Below are 20,648 nucleotides of genomic sequence, written 5' to 3' on the forward strand. Positions count from 1 at the left end.
TTTCCTGATTGGACAAGTAAGTTAGGACATGCACTTGCCTGGGCCATGGGACTTGTCCAACCCTGGACGGCCCCCACTTCACCAAAATAACTAATTCATTTGTGAAGGGGATTCAAGGAGATATCTGCAATTCCACTGCCTCCGAGGCTTTGCTGCTCAATAAGTGTTTAATAAAGGCAGGCTGTTCTGCACCAGTGGGTTGGATGGATAGGACTATGGGTAAAATCTGCATCAAGCAAAACAGTAATTCTTGATATCGTCATAAATCTGAGAATATCCACTTAAGCTTTTGGGTAGGAGATTTTTTATCTTTATGAAGCTAGTAAAACAGCAAACATTAAAATAGAGATGAGTCAAAAGGACAACATAATTTTGGTTCCGGCTCTTTTGTACAATGTGTATGTATGTATGCCTTATAAGACTACGTCATCTCAGTTAAAGTACAGCCTTTCTCCCTAGATGTGAAAGATATCATTTAGATGTTTTTGGTACAGGATTTGTTACCTTGATGAAGCAGGTAGTGTATTTTGCATTGTAATTTGCACAAAACAAAAGCACTAATATTTACATGTACTGACTTCAGAAAATGTAGATAAAATGTGCTGTGGTAAGACAGATGTTAGCTTGTTGAATCCAATGTATTTTTTCTAGTTAAGTGTTACTTACTTATCAATGTACGATGGCAGTTAAAGACAATAAAAGAAATGAATTAATAACACCTCATAAATGAAACAACTGAATAACAAATGATGAAGACAGCTGACATGTTTTTTTTTAAGAAAAAAAAAAGGAAATTTTTGTTCCTTTTTTTTTTTACACCATTACCGTGTATGCTGTGGAAAAACTTCCTATATTCAGTGAAGCTGGGGCTAGAGAGTACATGTATCTATATGGAAATCAGTTTAATGTCACGGTGCTTCCAGCTAGGTTTTATTGCCTCAGTGCTTGAATGTCAGCATGTGCAGTTGTATAACTGTGAGCACGCAATAACATGAACTTGATGGATACTTTATCCCTGTGGAAATAAGGATTTGTTTCTTAGAAGCTCTCTGAGCAGAATTTTAGTGCAGTAAATGGCTGATATTCCTGTTCAAATCTTTTTTGTTGTAAGAAAATTTGCACCCCACCATGGATGTAACCCAAGTGTGAACATGTATGGAAGGTTCTTTTTCCTTTGGAAATCTTATGTGATCATTCTGGCTACATATTTTCAGTTTAGATTAAAGTGCAGAACTCACAAGCCCATGACCTTCTAATGTATGTAGATACACACAAAAAAGTAAAATATTAGCAAAACACTTCACAAATACCTAATAGTATGTGCACTGGTGTACCCCCAGTCAGAAATTCTGTGCCCAGCTATAAGTGGGGAGACACGAAATAACATGAACGCCCTGTACATGTATTTACCACCCTAGGGATGACCCACATCAGAATTTCATCTCCTCCCAAGTACAGTTTATTGCCTTAATGTTTAAATGAAAGCATGTGCAGAGGGTGAATCGTTAGATGTGAGCACGCCGTAAACTTTGATGAAAACTTCATCCCAGTGGAAATAAGGATTTATTCCTCGAAAGTTCTTGTAGCAGCAGTTTATTTCCTTACTAAGTGGCTGATATTCCTGTGCAGATCTTTTATTGTTATGAAAGTCTACATCATACCATCGGCATATCCCATGTTTGAACTGTTACAGAAGGTACTGCCCCTGGTGCTGATTTAGCTGTTGCTTGAGTTTTTTTGTTTTCTTTTGGAAATCATGTGATAGCCTGGGCTTCATACTGGTTAGTGTTTAACCATCTTAGGGGGATTGTGAGGCATAGCTGCAGGATGTTTGCTGAGGGGGGAATCCAGAGGTCCTGGGTTCAAATCCTTTCGTGCTACGGATCTTGTGCCCTTGGGAAAAGCTCTTAGCACTACTTTCCTCACTCCAACCAGGGGTAAAAATGGAAGCCTCTCTTTGATTTGGAAGTTCGTTCGTTCGTCCCATAGCATTTTAATCAGCCATAGGCATGTATCAATAGGCATTTTAGTCCCCTGGCGGCGCCTATCTCCTCTCCCAGGCAATTTTTGGAAGTACAAACGGGCCAAAGATTTGGAAGTACAAACTGTAAAAGACGGTAAAAGGAGAAAGTTGGGCTTCACCTTCCAATGCTGTGCCCTAGACACCAGTAGGAACTTACTGCTCCTACAACCTTAAAAAAGGCTATGGGACTACCGTCACTCTTACCTACCTTTTAACCAATTAAAGCTATATAACAAGGATGGTACCCAAGCTAGTCTTAATAACCATTGGGGCCATTTTCAGTTTTTTTTTTTTTTTTAGACACTTGTCTTACCCTGAGGTCAACTGTGAGGCTGCTAAAAGTTGCAGTTATAGAGACAGACTTAGTTTATATACAATATATATACTTTATCTACTGTTGGTTACCATAGTATCATGGTTTAATCAAAAGAGGTTACATTTGTTATGGAGACGCACCAAAATATTCATCTTGTCTACATGTAAGAATACTTTACTTTTTGCTAAATTCATATCAAAATGGATAGCATGTATTACAGAAGTTTTCTTTTAAACTTTATGAGGTAGAGAAAATCGTAAACCAAAGTTCTTTCCTTGAAGCTTTATTATATAGCATATTGCATGTATGTATAACTATAACATATAGTATTCAAAGCAGTGATGTATATAGGGTCATCATTCACTTTTGTTCATGACTCTTATAACATATGGCAACATAATAGTTTATGGACCATGACTGAAAGTCCTTTTGAACAGAATCGCTGTGATTTTTCTAAGAGCCCAGTAGCTTGTGTAACACTGTTCCTGTGAGTTTTGTCATCATCATAAACAGTTTTGTATATAGGGTCATCTCTCACTTTTACTCATGGTTCTTATGATGAATATAAGAACATGAGAGTTCCATTGCGTCTGTAGGGCTCAAAATACTTTTTTCTGTATACCTGCAGTTAACATTGAAGATTACCTGCACCAGACAAGTTTTACGTGCACCACTCTGAATTTAGCAAGTATGGATCATACTTAGATTGTTCAGGACCCATTGTTATTTTCTGTTATACTTTATAGCTGGTAACAGTCAATGCAGCTAGTAACAATCCATATACAGCTACATTATAGTACATTTATGTATAAAACCCAGTACATGGCTCAGTACAGGTTAAATGCAGGTAGACATCAGAAATACCTGCACAGCTCCAATTTTACCTGCACCAACCTGCATATGCAGGTGGTATTTGGAGCCCTGTTTTGACACGCTGCTCCTTCGAGTTTTGTATGCAGGGACCGTTTGCCCCCTGTTTTGGATCACCAATAACGACCGTGTCACATGGAATGAGTCTACTCCATCTTGCCTGAACTTTGATGGGATGGGAGGCAATTTGGGCATGCCGAGGGGGGAATACTGATCCTGGTGGGGCGAACTTGAACCGTGGTCCGCGGCGCTTTATCGGTTATTGCCTGTCTGGAGACATTTTGTGGGGTGCAGGAAAGATTCTGGCTCGATTTATGTCTAAAGACCACCTTAAAAACATGTTCAGATACAATCCAATCTGTACAGTTGGATATAAAAACGGAGAATTACTTCCGGATGTTTAAGAGTGACATCCATCACTCTTCTTCAGCGTCACTAGAATGAACTGGCATTACCTCTAACTAGAAAAAATGGTTGAACAAGTCAAAGTCACTAAGGATTTGTATGCAAATGTAATCTTCAAAACATTTTTTTCAAGACAAGTGTCTGGTGCTGATAATTACTTTTGCCAAGAAAGTTATGTCTACATGTGTGCGTGCGTGTGTATGTGCGTGCAGGCGAGAGTGTGTGCGTGTCACCAGCCTAACCTGAGAATCTGTGGATGGATCTTCACATCTGGTAGGTGGGTAATTTTAGAAGGCGAAGGGGCGAGTATCGATCCCATGTGGCCCCAAGGGGTGAAGGTGAACCGTGGTCTGTGGCGCGTTATCGGTTATTGCTCTTCTGGACAAGTTTTGTGGGGTGCAGAAAAGATTCTGGGAGGATTGATGTATAAAAACCACCTTAGAAACATATCCAAATACAATCCAATCTCTACAACTGGATTGAAAAACCTTGAGGGTTACTTCCAGATGTTTAGAGCGACATCCATCATGTATGTGTACGTGTGCGAGTGTGTGCATGCGTGCGTGTCATCAGCATACTGTAAATTGTTACAAATATTGTATAGTAAACGTCTGTAATTTGTGATTTTAAGCAAAATTATAAGTCAATGTAAAGTATGCCTTTAAAATTGTAATAACTTTTTAAACAATGTTTAATAACGAAGCTTGTAAACACCAACACAATTCAGGCTAAATTGCCTGCAAAGTGGTGATTTTAATAAAGTTCAAAGTTCAAGTTCAATGCATTTAAGTTCGCGGGAATTTAATAGACTGCAGTCTAATACCATAATAGAAAATTGGTCGCGGGAGTTTTGAGTTCGCTGTGAAATGGTCACTGCGAAAACCGCGAACATTGATCCACCGTGAACATTTCTGCATTTACAATGTCCTGAGAAACTGTTAGTTGGTAATTTGAGAAGGCGAAGGGGCGAGTATCGATCCCAGGTGGCACCACGGGGTGAAGGTGAACCGTGGCCTGGAGCCAGATGTGCATGGAATAGAAATCCCCTCACCATGCACAAAAGTGGGAACATTTGACTTTGGCTTTATTTGGATCAGGCTTTTAGCTAGGATTTTGTAATAGGGTGTCCAAACTTATTGGTGAGTTGCGGTAAGTGACTATTGTAGGGGGGTCTGGAGGCATCCACCTTCCATGGTGCAGAGTTTTTCATGATTTTAAGTTAAAACAGTGCATTCTAAGGTATCCCAAGAGGCAAAAATACTGTTACAGATGTCACAGTAGAAGACTGTGACCACAGATGACCTGGTAGCATCCCTGGTCAATCAGAATTTCATGCTTGTTAGAGGATTTTCTCCCCAGTATAGGGCGTCCAGGGGCATCAAATTTCTTATTATTCTAAGAAAAGGGCGTTCAGATGACGCGTTGACGCATACTGGCTAAAAGCCTGATTTGGATCCACAGTTAGCTTAACAATGTTCTTCCTGTGGTCCTCCACCTAAAAATACATCATTGCAATATCACATAATGGACATGACAGAAAGATTACAAAAATGACCACATTTAAAATTACATCAGGTACATCACACATATTTACATTACAATATACAGTTAAGGAGCATACTGTCCTTGGTGCTGAATTGTCTGTTGGCTATTTTTTTCTCTCGGAAATATAAGGCTATTGAAAATAAGGCCCAAAACTCATTTTGGGGGGAATTGGTATTTAAAAAAATGCTTGATTGAAGGCCTGCAAATCCAATTTGAATGGGATGGGAGGTAACAAAGCTTTCCAGCTCATGACAGTAAAGTCTTTAGTAACAGCTACATATACCTGTATAATTATAGGTTACAGAGATCGTGGGTACTTGGTAACCCACACATGTGTACACCAGTCTGAAGCACCCAAAGATGACCATCGTCTCTGACACTTTGATTACAGCACTCAGCACCACAAATGGAAACCGGCCAAGAAAACCTCCTTAAGTCAAAGTCTTCAGCCAGGCATCAGCCTTTAATCTCCTTAACTCAGATTGTAACACCAGGACAGAAGGCCGTCATGCTTTTTCTTCCCAGAGCACTTCTCTGCTTGCCTGACCCGTTGCCTATAATCTCACCAACCAATTTCAAACTACAAGGCAATTCTATTTCATGTATATACTGCAGAGTTATTGCATTCATAAGATGCTCAAACAAAATTAAGACTGCATTTGGGAAATAAGAATTAAGGTTATTGGATAATGGAATTATTGCGTCGCTTGTAATATAAATGACTTGCCCGTGCTTGTGTTTTGTGATTTTTTTTTAAAGGGCAAGTCTGATGGCAAAGAGGAGACATTATATCTCCTATGATGTCTGGCACTGAGATATCAGAGTTTATAAGCTGGCAGCGTATCTATTGATCTAGTTTCCTGTGTGCTTGTTTCTGACCTGATAAGAAAGAAAAACAATTTATCTCCCCTGGGACTGGAACTACTTGGTGCATTATGCATTTTTGTGCCCCCAACATCAGGGGTGCCTAAGCATTTGCACTAACCCTATGAAATTCGTACGAATATTATGTGATACACACGAATCTCATGAGGTTCGTGTGAATCACATAAGTGATTTGTGCGAATTTCATAATATTCGTGCGTTTTTGCATAGTGATTCGTGCGAATTTCATAATATTCGTGCGTTTTCGCATAGTGATTTGTGTGCATCACATAATATTCGTACGAATTTCATAGGATTTGTGCAAATGCTTAGGCACCCCTGAACATTGGAGCTGCGCAGTTGATTTTTGTGGATGTGCACTGGTGCACCTAATGTATAGAGTTATACAAACAGAACATTCTTGACATCTAAGTATCAGAAAAAAGCTGGTTATAGAATTACTGATTCAAGTTCTAAAAAGAGGCAGCAATTTATTTTTATTTTTTTAATTTTTATTTATTGATCTTTAGGGTAGTCCCTTCAGTTAACGTAGTAACTGATTTCCAAGGGAGCCCTATAACAATAATAATAACTCAAAGTACAAAAATAACAACTAACATAGGATTGAACATAACAAAGCAATAATAATAAATCCAATTTAGATTTGTAAATCATACAAGCAACTTAGGAAAACTCAAAAGAATAACAACTCATACTTAATAACAAAAACAACTCAAGATCACAAACTCATAAGGTCAATGTTTGTGATTTATATTTTGATCATCATCATATCTTTTATGTTCTGCTTTATTTCATGTGATGCACCCAAATGTTTTGCTGTGCATCTGAAGTTTTTGATGAAGTGTACCAAAATGAATTTCAAGCCCACCTCCCCGTATAAAAGCTGGCCCCGAGAATAGTCTGCATTATGTTATTGATCTGGGAGCATACTTCAAGGTTACGGTGCCCGGGTCCTTACTTACCATGAATATAGATTGGCCCGTTCAGTAATGGGGTACTTACAGCTTATGTGTGGTGTATTGATGACCAGGAACCGGTACCAAGGCCATGGTGCAACTGTGACCCTACCTTAATGTGCTTGTTACAAAAAAACTTACATATATATACACTGCAGCCTTAGTCTGCATAATATTTACCTAGCCAACAGCAATAAGTCTTTGTGATCTACTTATCTTGCCTCACGTTCAAGTGTTCCAACTTGAATTACAATCTGTCTGTCTTTTACCACGTTATCAACCTTCTGCGTGATTTACCAAAAGTAATAATTTTGTGTCCAATCCTGATCCACTATAGGTTTTGTGGTATGCTTTATAATACAGTGGGGTGTAGTTGGCAGGGTGTTTGATTCTGAAACCAGAGGTTCTGGGTTCGCATCCGTTGGTGTGCCGCCGATCTTACCATGAATATAGATTGGCCCGTTCAGTAATGGGGTACTTACAGCTTATGTGTGGCGTATTGATGACCAAGAACCGCCACCAAGGCCATGGCACAACTGTGACCCTGCCTTAATGTGCTTGTTACTCACACTCCAGCCTTAGTTTGCATACTTACCTTAACCAAAAGTAATAAGTCTTTGTGATCTACTTATCTACCTACTTCCATGCAGGCCTGGTTCGAGCGGGAACTCGGCCAAAGTAAAGTAAAGTAATTTCCATGCAATCTTCACGGACTCTGGGATGATATAATGCTCTTTGTGATGACACTGTGCATGTATGTTATGAAGTCAGATACCAGGTCTGGAGCACATTATTGTTTCTCAACTTTTGAAGACCAACTTCCTCCCTTTTCCCATTTGGGGGCAGCACTATCCTCCTTTATGGCTCTGTCCATGTATGATTGTGATGAGTCAGATGCCAACAGTATAAAAAAAACTAGATTTTCAATATTTGAAAAGTTCACCAATTTCGTCCCTTCTCCCATTCTGAAACAACATTATCCTCCTTTATTACACTTTGACTATGTGATGAAATCAGATACCATGAGTATAGTGTATATTGTACATCAAGTAGTTTCTGAAGATTTCAACTCCAACTTCCATGAAATTTCCCCAGAGAATGGAACAGTACTGCTCCCCCCATAATACTATATTCCCAGCACCATCATATACTCACTTTCAAGAAATTCATGATTTTTCTGCAATGAGTATTTTGTTGCCTCTTTGGAATGCAATTTTTGAGATTAGAGGTATAGCATAACTGAGGGAAAGGCCTACATTAATTTTGAAAAAGGCAGAGTGCGAGATTTTCTATCACCATGGGGAGGGCTGTGTCACACCACACCACCCCCTGGCCCACCAACCCCCACCCCCTGGCACCCCAACCCCCACCCCCTGGCCCACCAACCCCCACCCCCTCACCCCCTTGGGTGGTTTTACATGTACATCTTGCTCCATCATACTCCAGATTCATGGGTAAGCCTGGCCCCCATCAAGAATATAATAGGTTGAAAAGGTGAACCACAATATACTGATGTATGTAATGTTTATGGTAATGGCTTCTTCAATGTAATTGCCTCAAGCAATTTGAACTCATAATGATTTTCATCAAACTGCAAGTGAGATTCTGTTGTGTATGGATTCTGCTGTCGATTCGACAGATGAGCAGGCAGACAGGCATTTACCTATTTGCCTGACCTACACATGACTTTTTATGGTGAAGGAGGAGTGTGCAATTCCTTCTCCACCCTCTTGTCTACTGGAGCACTAAGTCTCACAGGGACAGAACTGTATGCAACGTGTGAGACGGCTCCAGCAGATGCAGCTTTGTTGTTCGGAGTTTCCGTCTCCTAGGAGGACTACCGACCAAGGATGTACTTGGGGTTTCTCCTACCCCCGACTCGTGTAATGATATTACTGTTTGACTGTATGTCATAATCACACGGCAACACAGACCATTTTCCCTGCGGCTGGCATTACTGTAGCCTGATGGGTACTTCTTGCCAAATGGGCCAGAGCAGCGGCCGTCCTCCAAGGTCTAATCATGTCACTTACATGCTGGGGAATACCTTATATCATGTGGTACCACACTACAGAGTTTGTGAACCTGAAAAGTCAGTCCAAGGCTGGCGAGTGCACCGCTATATTTGTGTGCATTTCTTCAGGGTAAAATTAAAGTGGCTAAAAGTCATAAACTGATAATGTTACTTCATTTAACGTACCACACTACAGAGTTTGTGAACTTGAAAAGTTGCCAAGGTGAACTTGAGAGTGTAACACTATATATGTTTGCGTTTCTTCAAGGTAAGGTTAAGATTAAAAAAAATCATTTGAAGAGCTTCAGCAAGCATAAATCCATCCATACAGCTCTGAAACGTTCCCAAAGACTTGAACTGTTACTTAATATGCTACTGGGGATACCTTGTAGCCTCTGCTAGGTATGAAAAATGTTATGTACATGCCAGCACACTTCTGACTTTGTGAACATCATTTCCAGAGCTACTAAAAGGTTAAAAATTAAAGTGGCTAAAAGTCATAAGCTGACAATGTTACTTACATGCTTGGGAATGCCTTTATTACTTTCCACACTACAGAGTTTGTGAACTTGAAAAGTCAGCCCAAGGCCAGAGAGTGTATTGCTGTATTTGTGTGGATTTCTATAAGGTAAGATTAAAGTTGAAAAAGAGGTACAAAAAGCATAAATCTGTCCACACAATATGCTTGGGGATACCTCGTAGCCTCAGTCTGCTAGATAATAATAAGAAATGTTGACAATTTGTACAATTGTATATGCCAGCACACTTCTGACTTTATGCACATCATTTCAAGAGCTACTTAAAGCATAAATCTATGCATACAGCTATCTGACATTCCCTAAGATGTGTTAATGTTGCATTCTGCTTGGAGATACTTTATCACCACTGCTGGATTTAAAATTGATTTGTATATACCAGCTCACTTCAGATATTCGGAGCATCATTCCAAGAGCTGTTAAAGCATAAATCTATATAAATATAGCCATCTGACGTATCAATCTCTAAGATTTGATGACTTTGCTTATAGCTTGGGGATACCACATATAGCTGCTGATGAACATAAACAACTGATGATTGTTGTGTGTATGCCAAGTTGAAGTCACTTCAATTTTGCTAAAAACATAAATCTAAAGTTTAGACATCCAGGTAAAAATTATTATTAATACATAGTATACAGATAGTAAGTATAGTGTGAATTCAAAATAAGCCAAGAAATATCACTCTTAGTCACCGCTAAAAGACAGTGGATGCTTTCTTAAGTGTTTGACTCTTTAGAGACGATTCAATGGGAAATATTGTGAGAAACTACAAGGATTCATGTACATAAGCTATAAGCCCTGCCAGCATCTTTATTCTGACACCTTTTACTCTTCTTTTGCAGTCTAAGCAAACTCGTTTAGATGTGTGCTTTCAAAGTTCCCAGTAGGCCATTTTCTGCGGTATGAAATATAGATATCCTTTTTGACTACTAGTTATTCTGGTTCAAGTCAAGAAAGCCTTCTTGTTGGAATGGCACTTAACGTTGTAACTTTCTTTAACTTTAAGGATAAAGATCCATCTGGCACGACTACGCACAAATGTGTATCATCTGTGACCAGATCGTCTTTTATGATCACCATTAAATTTTCCAGGAAAGTGGAATCCTTGCTTGTAGTAGCACAATGTAACCCCAGCTTCGTACACAAATGTGTGTTATCTGTGGTCAAGCCATTTTCAAGTGACAAAAGCTTTTTCTTTTAGATTTCACTTAGAATTGCTGCTTTCTTTGAAGGATAACATCCATTCAGCACGAATCGTCACACAAGCAACAATCATAAAGTGGGAACCTTTCTTGTGATAGCAGCCAGACAAGTCATCATGGTCACTTGTAGAGCTGCTATCACAAGAAAGGGTCTTACACAGACTGTACAGTAATAATAGTCAATTTTCCATGGTGCAAAATATCAATGTCACTTTAAGCTCCAGTGACTGTGATACAGATCAGAAAAGTTTTTATGTAGCACTTGATACTGCAGTTTTCTTCCAGGATAAGATCCATCAGAGATCACGGCTTCTCACATAGACAGCTGTCATTGGTGCCCTGAACATTTGTGACAATCGTAAAATTTTTGTAGCAACCTTTCTAGCAATGTTATTCCAAAGGCTTTATACCCATTATAGTCCATTTTCTTTGGTGTGAAAGATAAATCAATGATATCACTTTTAGCTCCCAGTGATTCTGGTGCAAGTCAGAAAACAGCTTTCTGAAGTTTGGATCACACTTAATATCGCAGTTTTCTTGCAGAATAAGATCTGCCAGGCATAACCCCCCACACACAAATGTGTGTCATCTGTGACCAGGACATTTTTCATGGCCCTGAACTTTTTGCCTTGAATTTCACAGAAGTGTCAAGTAACCAGAACGTCTCACAAATTTCTGTCTTCTTTCACCAGAACGTTTTTCATGATGCTGAAATTTGTACGTCTTTGAATCAGAAACCTTTCTCGCCATAGCAGATGCATACTAACCATGGAAACGGTCAGACGTTTCAGATAGCATCCACAACCTTTCAGACAGTGACACTGAAGAGATTTGGGTGAAACTGGTTCATTATAATCCTAGCTATGAATGCAAACGAGCAGAAGACAGTTTTGGATTGAGTCCAACAGGAAACAAGGTCAAGCTGAAAACAATTTTGGATTCCAATATGAAACCAGTTTCTTCCACATCACTTCAATGTCACTGCCGAAAGATCAAAGTGGATGCTAATATTATGAAACGTCTGACCATTTCCAAAATCACACCCAGTTGCTTGTCGAGTAACTGCCTCTTGGTGTGTCTTATTACCCGGAAGTCTAACCCTCATCGACTCGGCTCAGTGAGCTCACCATGTCCGCCATGTTTCCTCTGCAGGCCCAGAAGTCCTGGATAGAGAAGACGTTCAGCAAGAGGGAGTGTATCAAGTTTGTGCTGAATCAGAGAGACCCCCATAGGTGAGAAGGACTACTGTATAACGTTAGTTCACCTTTATCGGCGGGGGTAACCTATATCCGTTGTGTTGCTAAACATGGTATCCAGGGATATCAAGTCGATGGAAGGTAGTTTCAAATTGTTCTATTTTCAAAATAATGCAGGTTGGAACCATCATCTGTTGACTGGATTTCCCTAAAAACATTGTTCTTAAAAAGAACGGATAAAGGTTACCCTACGGATAAAGGTGAACTAGCGTTATACTGTATTGCAATATCAAAAATTCATGCGCTTGTTCAAACATGACTTGATTTGATTTCACATATTTGAAGGCTAGGATGCATGATGTATAAAGTTAGACTTTCAAGATTAGCGGCGCAAAATTGGTATCAGCTTTACAAATCCTTCTGAACAGTGTCAGCATTCTCCACTATCAAGACTATATCATCTTTAGTTTAGCTGTCATGATCTTTAGCCATCTACTATTAGTATGCACAACTTGCCACCTACATGTACCCACAGAGATTACTCAATGGGATAATGTTATTGACTGGAAATTGCTAATGTGGAGCCTAGTATTATCTCATCATATTTTGGGGGCAAAAATTGTGTAGTTGTTGCAAAGTGCCACACAAAGCGTTGTCCAAAATGGTATGACAAGTTTGAGCATTGGTAAAGGCTAACTTGGTAGTCCTGTACCATTTTTGAGGCCGTAGGCTCAGTGGGGTGTTATCCACTGTTTTTAGGACATCGTATTGGGAGGCAGAGCTCAACCATCTCCTTCCACAATGTTTTACCTCCCGAAACAAAGTCATTTTCTCATTTATACACGTGGGCAGAGTAAGGATGAATTTGTAACGTTCCCTTCCCAAGGACATATCACCTTGCCTGGAATTCCAGCAATCAAACCAATGACTCACCTATCTATCTAACAATGCTGGCTCACCTTTATCCAAGGGTAACCTATATTCGTTGCTTGTAAGAAAAAAACATATTTAAGGATATGAAGTTGACGGACGGTGGTTCCATATCGGAACATTTTGAAAATATTGAAAATTTGAAACTACAGTCTGCAGACTTAGTACTCCTAAATGTGCTGTTATTAAAGACAACGGATAAAGGTCACCCCACGGATAAAGGTGAACTAGCGTTATCTTTCTATAATTATGTATACTGGTCAAAATCCTCTTCGGGTATCCCAACCAGGTAGGTGCACGGTAGTATGGCCAGTGATGCAAAAAGATAGGTGTCACACTTTTCATCAAACTACATCAGTGGATTGGGAAGGCCCCATCACAATCAACACCACGTTTGAGCATGGAGCCACCCCCCTTTCAAACCCCTCACATGATATGCAGGACTGAGTCCCGATTTATGTCACAGCAGAGATTTATACCATCTTCTGCCTGATAGATGAGCCCTGGGGATATTGTATCTGTATCTTTATCAATATAGCCGGTATAACTGCCCACACACCGTAACACACCAGCTAATGTTCATGTAGGATGGTATGCAGGACTAAGGCCCACTTTACATTACGCTTTTCGCGTTAGCGGGACTGGCGTTAGCGGGACTGCGTTAGCGGGAGCCCCGTGTAAAGAGAGTTCCCGTTAACGTAGTCCCGCTATCGTCAAATTTTCTCCCGTCCACTCCGAAGCGTACGGCCGTAGGCTCAGCGGGAGTCCCCGTCAACGCCAAACTGCGTATAAAGCGAACACGTCGGGCTCGCGTTAGCGGGAGTCAGGGTTTAGACGTTTAGCATAAAGCGCGCGCTTATTAGCATATGGCGCGAAAAAATGGTGGGTACAGAAACTCAGATTTGCAAAACATTGGAGGAAAATTGCCAGCAGCGATCATGTTCATAACGCTGGGTAAGAATACAGTGATAAGAAAACAGTCTCCCGATAGTTACTTTTTTATATACTAGTAGAATGAATGTCAACCCAAAAATCAACCCGAACTACGCAGAAAAAATAGTTTTCACGGCCTGCCTTTTCCGTAATGCCACTAATGGCCACCTACGCAGGCTCTTACGTCAATCGGGTCTGCAGTCAACCTTCAAAGCAGGCGGGATGTCAGCGAAAAATAGTCTCATTCTCACATTTTTGGACGACCTACTTTTGCACAATTTTCGTGGAAGACCTGTAAAAAAATATACAAGTTCGATTCCGAATATTTTCTCCTGCAATACATCGTTACGTTGTACCGAAACCAGAAGCCGCTATCTCTGCAAATTTTGCATGAAGTAATCCCATTACGCGTCTCCGATTGGCCGTTGCTATGACAGTGGTGGCCGTTGCTATGACATTGGTGGGGAAATTCCCGCCACATGAACTGCTGGCAGCTTGAGTTTTTATGTACGAGGTAGTTATTATACCTGCAGGAATTGTGCGTATATTCACGGTTATTTCAGTACGTAGCCATAATTTAGCAGGTCATCACTGAAAGAAAGGGATCTTCTATCAAACAGTTCGCTTTGAAAGGGTTTTTAAGTGCTTTTTTATCGAAAATTTTGTGGTCGAAGTTACTGGAAGTGTCAGCGAAACAACAACGTAGTCAGGGACTTGTATTTCTCATGCAAGTCACGTATTTGAATTTTCAATCACTTGGTAGCGGTATGCAAACAAAAAATTAACGTTTGTTCAATATAACAACGTGCAGCTAAAAAGAACTGCGATCTTTACGGGTAGACTTTCACCAAGATTTTACATTCCACCGCGCGCCGCGGGTGTCCTGTCAGATTTCCGGGCGGTGTGTCTAAAGAGGTGCCGATAGCGGCGTCCCGATAACGGGAAATTTACCGCTAACGCGAAAAGCGTAATGTAAAGTGGGCCTAAGTCCTGATTTATGTCACAGCAAAGATTTATACCATCTGCTCCCCCATAGATGAGCCCTGGGGATATTACACAGAGAGATTCATGGTGTTTAATGGGGTACGGATTATTGGTTTAAGGACCTTGCAGGATAGTAACACTGTGTGGAACAGGGTGCTGCATGCAAATCCACACAGTTTTGCGTAGACCATTTACAGGGAAACTGCGGGTGTAAAACTTTGTTTTCTGTCTCAGCTGAGAACGGAAATTGTCTTATCAGGAACAGCTTAACAGATAATCCTAGTAATGTATCAAAAAATGATAAACATTGTTACAGCAATAAATTTCCCCATTTTTCTTTTATATTTATCATATATGTCAAATGTCAGGGTGAGATTCTAGTCTGGCAGATTTGCCAATATTACTGGTTGGGACTTTGGTCAGGTTTTTTCAGGGTGGTCTCCCATTGATAAATATAAATCTTCAGTTTCAATCATTTAACCTTAGGTGACGTGTATCAAGGTTGAAAAGTTCTGATTGTCCTTTGAGAGGATCTTACTTTTAAATGGTGGTGTATTGTTGCGTAAATGCCGCCTTCCAGTAACATGCCCCAGACATAGTGATAACTAGGGCTGGGTACCGGTACAGAAAATTCAGGTCCAGGTCCGGTTCAGGTCCAAAGGATCAGGTCCAGGTCCGGACCTGAACCTGGACCTGATTCAGTATGACTCATACCAATGGTCCATTTTACTGTAAAGAAATCTGTTTGGTGGAGTATTAGACTTACACTGGCGTTTTAAAATCCTACAACGCTAACTGCACCTGTACGATTGACTGTAAACCTTGGTAGAAATTACTATAAACTCTACTCTACTTCACTCTTGTCATTTTCTTCCAACTGCAAGCGCCAAAACGTGTGAATGCCTGATAAAATAATCTGTTAATTTTCTAATCGGTCCAACATCCGGTCCAAATGATTTTTTCAGGTCCGGTTTTTCTGGACCGGTCCAATAAGAAAAAACGGTTTTGTACCGGTACGCTGTACCGATACCCAGCCCTAGTGATAACCCAGTGCCCCTACAGCATTGAAAAGTATGGGCCTACCTTTCCAGTTTACCTCTAAATTGACTCTGATCGGGATCTCTACCTGTAGAATTGCCCATTTTGCCCCACTGCACTCTCTACATGGACACACAAGCATGTATGGCAATTGTGGAGCTTGTGCGGTTGCCACTGACACTTGTGTAAGGCTGCTGATAACCAAACTGTCTTATATACACAGGGCTCGAAATTCATTTTTGGCATTAGGTGCACTGGTGCACCCAGCTTAAAAAATTGGGTGCACCAAAAATTGTTTGGGTGCACCACTTAAATTTAAGTAGAATGTCAGAAAAACCTAATAACAAAACATAGTTACATGCTATCAAATTCTTAAACAAGTACCACGACAGACATTTTTATTATCTTTCTAACCCTTAGATGTCAAGAATATGAATTATAATATATACTGTCTAGTACACTTTGATATCTTAACATACATAAACCCAAGAAAATATCTGTGCACCCACAGAAAATAATTGGGTGCACAGCTCCAATTTTGGGTGCACATGCACCCAGTATTTCGAGCCCTGATACATGAATGTAAATATATGCAAAGATCATCTCTCAAGTAAGGACACGGTTTCAAGTAGGCTACAATGTTGTGCAACAATTCACTTGGGCGATTACAGATGCTTGAAGTTTGCATGCGTAACGTCGCCTGTGGAAAATTGTTGTAAATTGCTGGGCGCCGTGCTCCATTCTTATTCAGGACCTCAAATCTCCTGCTGATAACAACCGCCCTCAACACAGTATAGCCAGGTCAGCGGTTAACACTGCTGCATAACACCTCAATCAGGGACAACTCTTACACAGTATAGCCAGGTCAGCGGTTAACACTGCTAGATAACACCGCAATCAGGGGCAACTCTTACACAGTATAGCCAGGTCAGCGGTTAACACTACATAACACCTCAATCAGGGGCAACTCTTACACAGTATAGCCAGGTCAGCGGTTAACACTGCTACATAACACCTCAATCAGGGACAACTCTTACACAGTATAGCCAGGTCAGCGGTTAACACTGCTACACAACACCTCAATCAGGGACAACTCTTACACAGTATAGCCAGGTCAGCGGTTAACACTACATAACACCTCAATCAGGGACAACTCTTACACAGTATAGCCAGGTCAGCGGTTAACACTGCTCCATAACACCTCAATCAGGGACAACTCTTACACAGTATAGCCAGGTCAGCGGTTAACACTGCTACATAACACCTCAATCAGGGGCAACTCTTACACAGTATAGCCAGGTCAGCGGTTAACACTGCTGCACAACACCTCAATCAGGGGCAACTCTTACACAGTATAGCCAGGTCAGCGGTTAACACTGCTACACAACACCTCAATCAGGGGCAACTCTTACACAGTATAGCCAGGTCAGCGGTTAACACTGCTACATAACACCTCAATCAGGGGCAACTCTTACACAGTATAGCCAGGTCAGCGGTTAACACTGCTACATAACACCTCAATCAGGGGCAACTCTTACAGAGTACGGCCAGGTCAGCGGTTAACACTGCTTCATAACACCTCAATCAGGGACAACTCTTACACAGTATAGCCAGGTCAGCGGTTAACACTGCTACACAACACCTCAATCAGGGGCAACTCTTACACAGTATAGCCAGGTCAGCGGTTAACACTGCTGCATAACAACTCAATCAGGGACAACTCTTACAGAGCACGGCCAGATCAGGGGTCACACTGATACATAACACCTCAATCAGTGGCCACTTTCACAGTAAATTGCACTCTTAAAGTGCACTCTCGCTGAAGTTGCATTAAGCTTGCATCACTGCGGGGTTTGTTCACTGTTTTGTTATTTTCTCCGATTTTATATAATTTAGATATTGCCTAATACAGCTGCTGCTGTACCGCGTGCCTGCGAAGCTGGTGTGTTATGCCTAACGGCGGTTATACCGGCTATATAGATACAGATCCAGAAGCTGGTGTGTTACGCCGAACGGCGGTTATACTGGCTATATAGATACAGATTATAGATACAGATACATAAAAGTATGACTTAGAATACGACAAAATGCGGAAAAAGTAAGAAAATTGGTTCTTTATCGTTGAAATTCGTTGAGTATCTTTCGAACCCTGCAGTGACGCAAGCATGACACAAGTGCAGTGAGAGTGCACCTTACACAGCACAGCACAGCACACTGCCACATAACACCTCAATCTGTGAACACTTTCACAGTAAATCTCACCCGACCCTCAGGTGCTTTTCCACACACAACTATTCACATTCCCAACAAAGATTCAACAACTGTGTAGTAAATTCTTTCAACATGCAACTATGGATCTGTAGCTGACTTGAATGACACTATTCTGGAGAAAGCCGGGCTGAAAGAATGAAGGAATAAATGACTGAATGAATGAAAATGTTAACAGATAGAGAAGGCGCTTTCCTTGGTGCTGAAATCTCTGTTACTTATACATTTTTTTTTCTCTTGGAAAACGATTGTGGCAAATTTGCATTCTTACAGGGTTTAGAATGTAACATCAGCAAAATATAAATACTAGTACAAACCTCACTGCTTCTATTCAGAGTTTCCTAGGAATTTGGAACCCAGACCCTTAAGGCTCTAAGTGTCCAACCTTAATACGACCATCCTCTGTCCCCAGGAGATGTGGGTGTGGGAGGCTGGAGGGGGAATAAAGTCAAACATCATCAAAATCTAATCGCAAACCTCATTTCCTCTACTCAGAGTTTCCTAGGAATTGGAACCCAGAATCTTTAGGCTCTAAGTAACCAACCCTAACTCCAAAATTCCCTCTGTCCCCAGGAGATGTGGGTGTGGGAGGCTGGATAAAGTCAAACATTAGCAAAATCAAATACTAGTACAACCCTCACTGCCTCTGTTTATAGTTTTTGCCAGGAATTCAAACCCAGAATCTTTAGGCTGTAGTAGCCAACCCTAACCACCAGACCCCCACTATCCCCAGGACATGGATGTGTGGGAGGCTGGATAAAGTCAAACATCAACAAAATCTAATTACTAGCTATAGTACAACCCTCATTGCCTCTGTTCAAAGTTTCCTAGGAATTCAAACGCAGAACCTTTAGGCCCTAAGTGTCCACCAGACTGCCCTCTGTCCCCAGAAGATGCAGGTGTGACAGGCTGGATAAAGTTAAACATCAACAAAAATTAATTACAACCCGCACTGCCTCTCCTCATTCAGAGTTTTTGCTAGGAATTTGAACGTAGACCCTTAAAAAAAAGGCTTAAGTCTCTTAGTGTCCAACCCTAAACACAACCTTAAGGCTCTAAGTAACCAACCCTAACCCCCTCTGTCCCCAGGAGATGCGGATGCGGGAGGCTGGAGGGGGAACATTCCTCGGAAGCGAGGAGCGCCCAGAGCACATCCTGCATGGAGGAGGTTCGATGGAGCCCAGCTGCACACACGGAGGAGAGCCCGTCAGACGCATTCGGCACACTGGAGTTCCAGGGGGCTGGGCACACCAGCAAGGCACAGGTTTGTTTGTTTGTTTGTTTGTTTGTTGGCTGGTGTTCCAGGGGGCTGGGCATACCAGCAAGGCACAGGTTTGTTTGTTTGTTTGTTTGTTTGTTTGTTTGTTGGTCTGAAGGAGCCCGGCAGCACACACGGAGGAGAGTCCGTCAGACGCCTTCGGCACACTGGAGTTCCAGGGGGCTGGGCACACCAGCAAGGCACAGGTTTGTTTGTTTGTTTGTTTGTTTGTTTGAATGCTGGAGTTCCAGGGGGCTGGGTACACCAGCAAGGCTCAGGTTTGTTTGTTTGTTTGTTTGTTTGTTTGCTTGTTTGAATGCTGGAGTTCCAGGGGGCTGGGTACACCAGCAAAGCAGAGGTAGGGCCGGGGAACTCATTCAGTGTAAAGTCCACATTAACTTAATTTTATTAATGACATCCACGCGCACATTGACTTTTGCCTGTTCTCAACAACAAAAAACTAGCCACATATCACCCAGTAGCACCCTTGGTCAATCTGAATTTTACGCTTGCCAGAGGACCTGCTCTCAAAGGAAGGGGACACATGGTCAGGGCATGGGCCCACAGTGCCCTTGTTCCTTTCTTTAAACAAGAATTGCAATAAAGACATGATTGAAATGGCGACACTTGGTTGTGTAGTAAATGTTGTGCGGATGTTTAACAGCATGGTTGTGTTGTCCCAATATGTATATGAATGTTAAAACAGAATTGTGCTTGTTTTGTTCCAGTATGTTCGGATGTCCCATGACACAAAGCCAGACATCATTCTCCAGCTGCTGAATAGTGTTGTTTTGTTCCAGTCTGAGAATAGTGTTGCAGTATAGTATAACCAGATTGGTGTTGTTATGTTCCAGTATATGCTTATATCATGTTGTTAACCAGAATGGCTGTTTTTTCCAGACATCATTCTCCAGCTGCTGAATAGTGTTGTTTTGTTACAGTATATGCTTATATCATGATGTTGACCAGAATAGTGTTGTTCTGTTCCAGTATGTGCTGATATCATGTTGTTAACCAGAATGTTTCTTATGTTCCAGTATGTACTGATATCATGATGTTGACCAGAATGTTTGTTGTTTTTTTCCAGTATGTTCGAATGTCCCATGACACGAAGCCAGACATCATTCTCCAGCTGCTGAATAGTGTTGTTTTGTTCTAGTATAGTGTTCCAGTATAGTATGACCAGAATGGTGTTGTTATGTTCAAGTATATGCTAATATCATGTTGTTAACCAGAATGTTTCTTATGTTTCAGTATATGCTTATATCATGTTGTGACCAGAATGT

The 20,648-nt window shown here is 41.1% G+C and overlaps 1 protein-coding gene across 1 annotated transcript in view; it reads left to right on the forward strand.

The window, feature by feature from the left end:
* Positions 1-20,648, forward strand: part of LOC118409225 (transient receptor potential cation channel subfamily M member 1-like) — a gene marked incomplete in the record, with an annotated part of 118,080 nt that overhangs the window by 51,863 nt on the left and 45,569 nt on the right. The window contains 4 exon segments of the mRNA XM_035810093.1: positions 11,908-11,987; positions 19,194-19,376; positions 19,481-19,568; positions 20,091-20,142. Coding sequence (XP_035665986.1) covers positions 11,908-11,987; positions 19,194-19,376; positions 19,481-19,568; positions 20,091-20,142 — 403 coding nt within the window.

The sequence above is a fragment of the Branchiostoma floridae genome, chromosome 2 (genome assembly GCF_000003815.2).
Source record: "Branchiostoma floridae strain S238N-H82 chromosome 2, Bfl_VNyyK, whole genome shotgun sequence".
In the NCBI taxonomy this organism is placed as follows: domain Eukaryota; kingdom Metazoa; phylum Chordata; class Leptocardii; order Amphioxiformes; family Branchiostomatidae; genus Branchiostoma; species Branchiostoma floridae.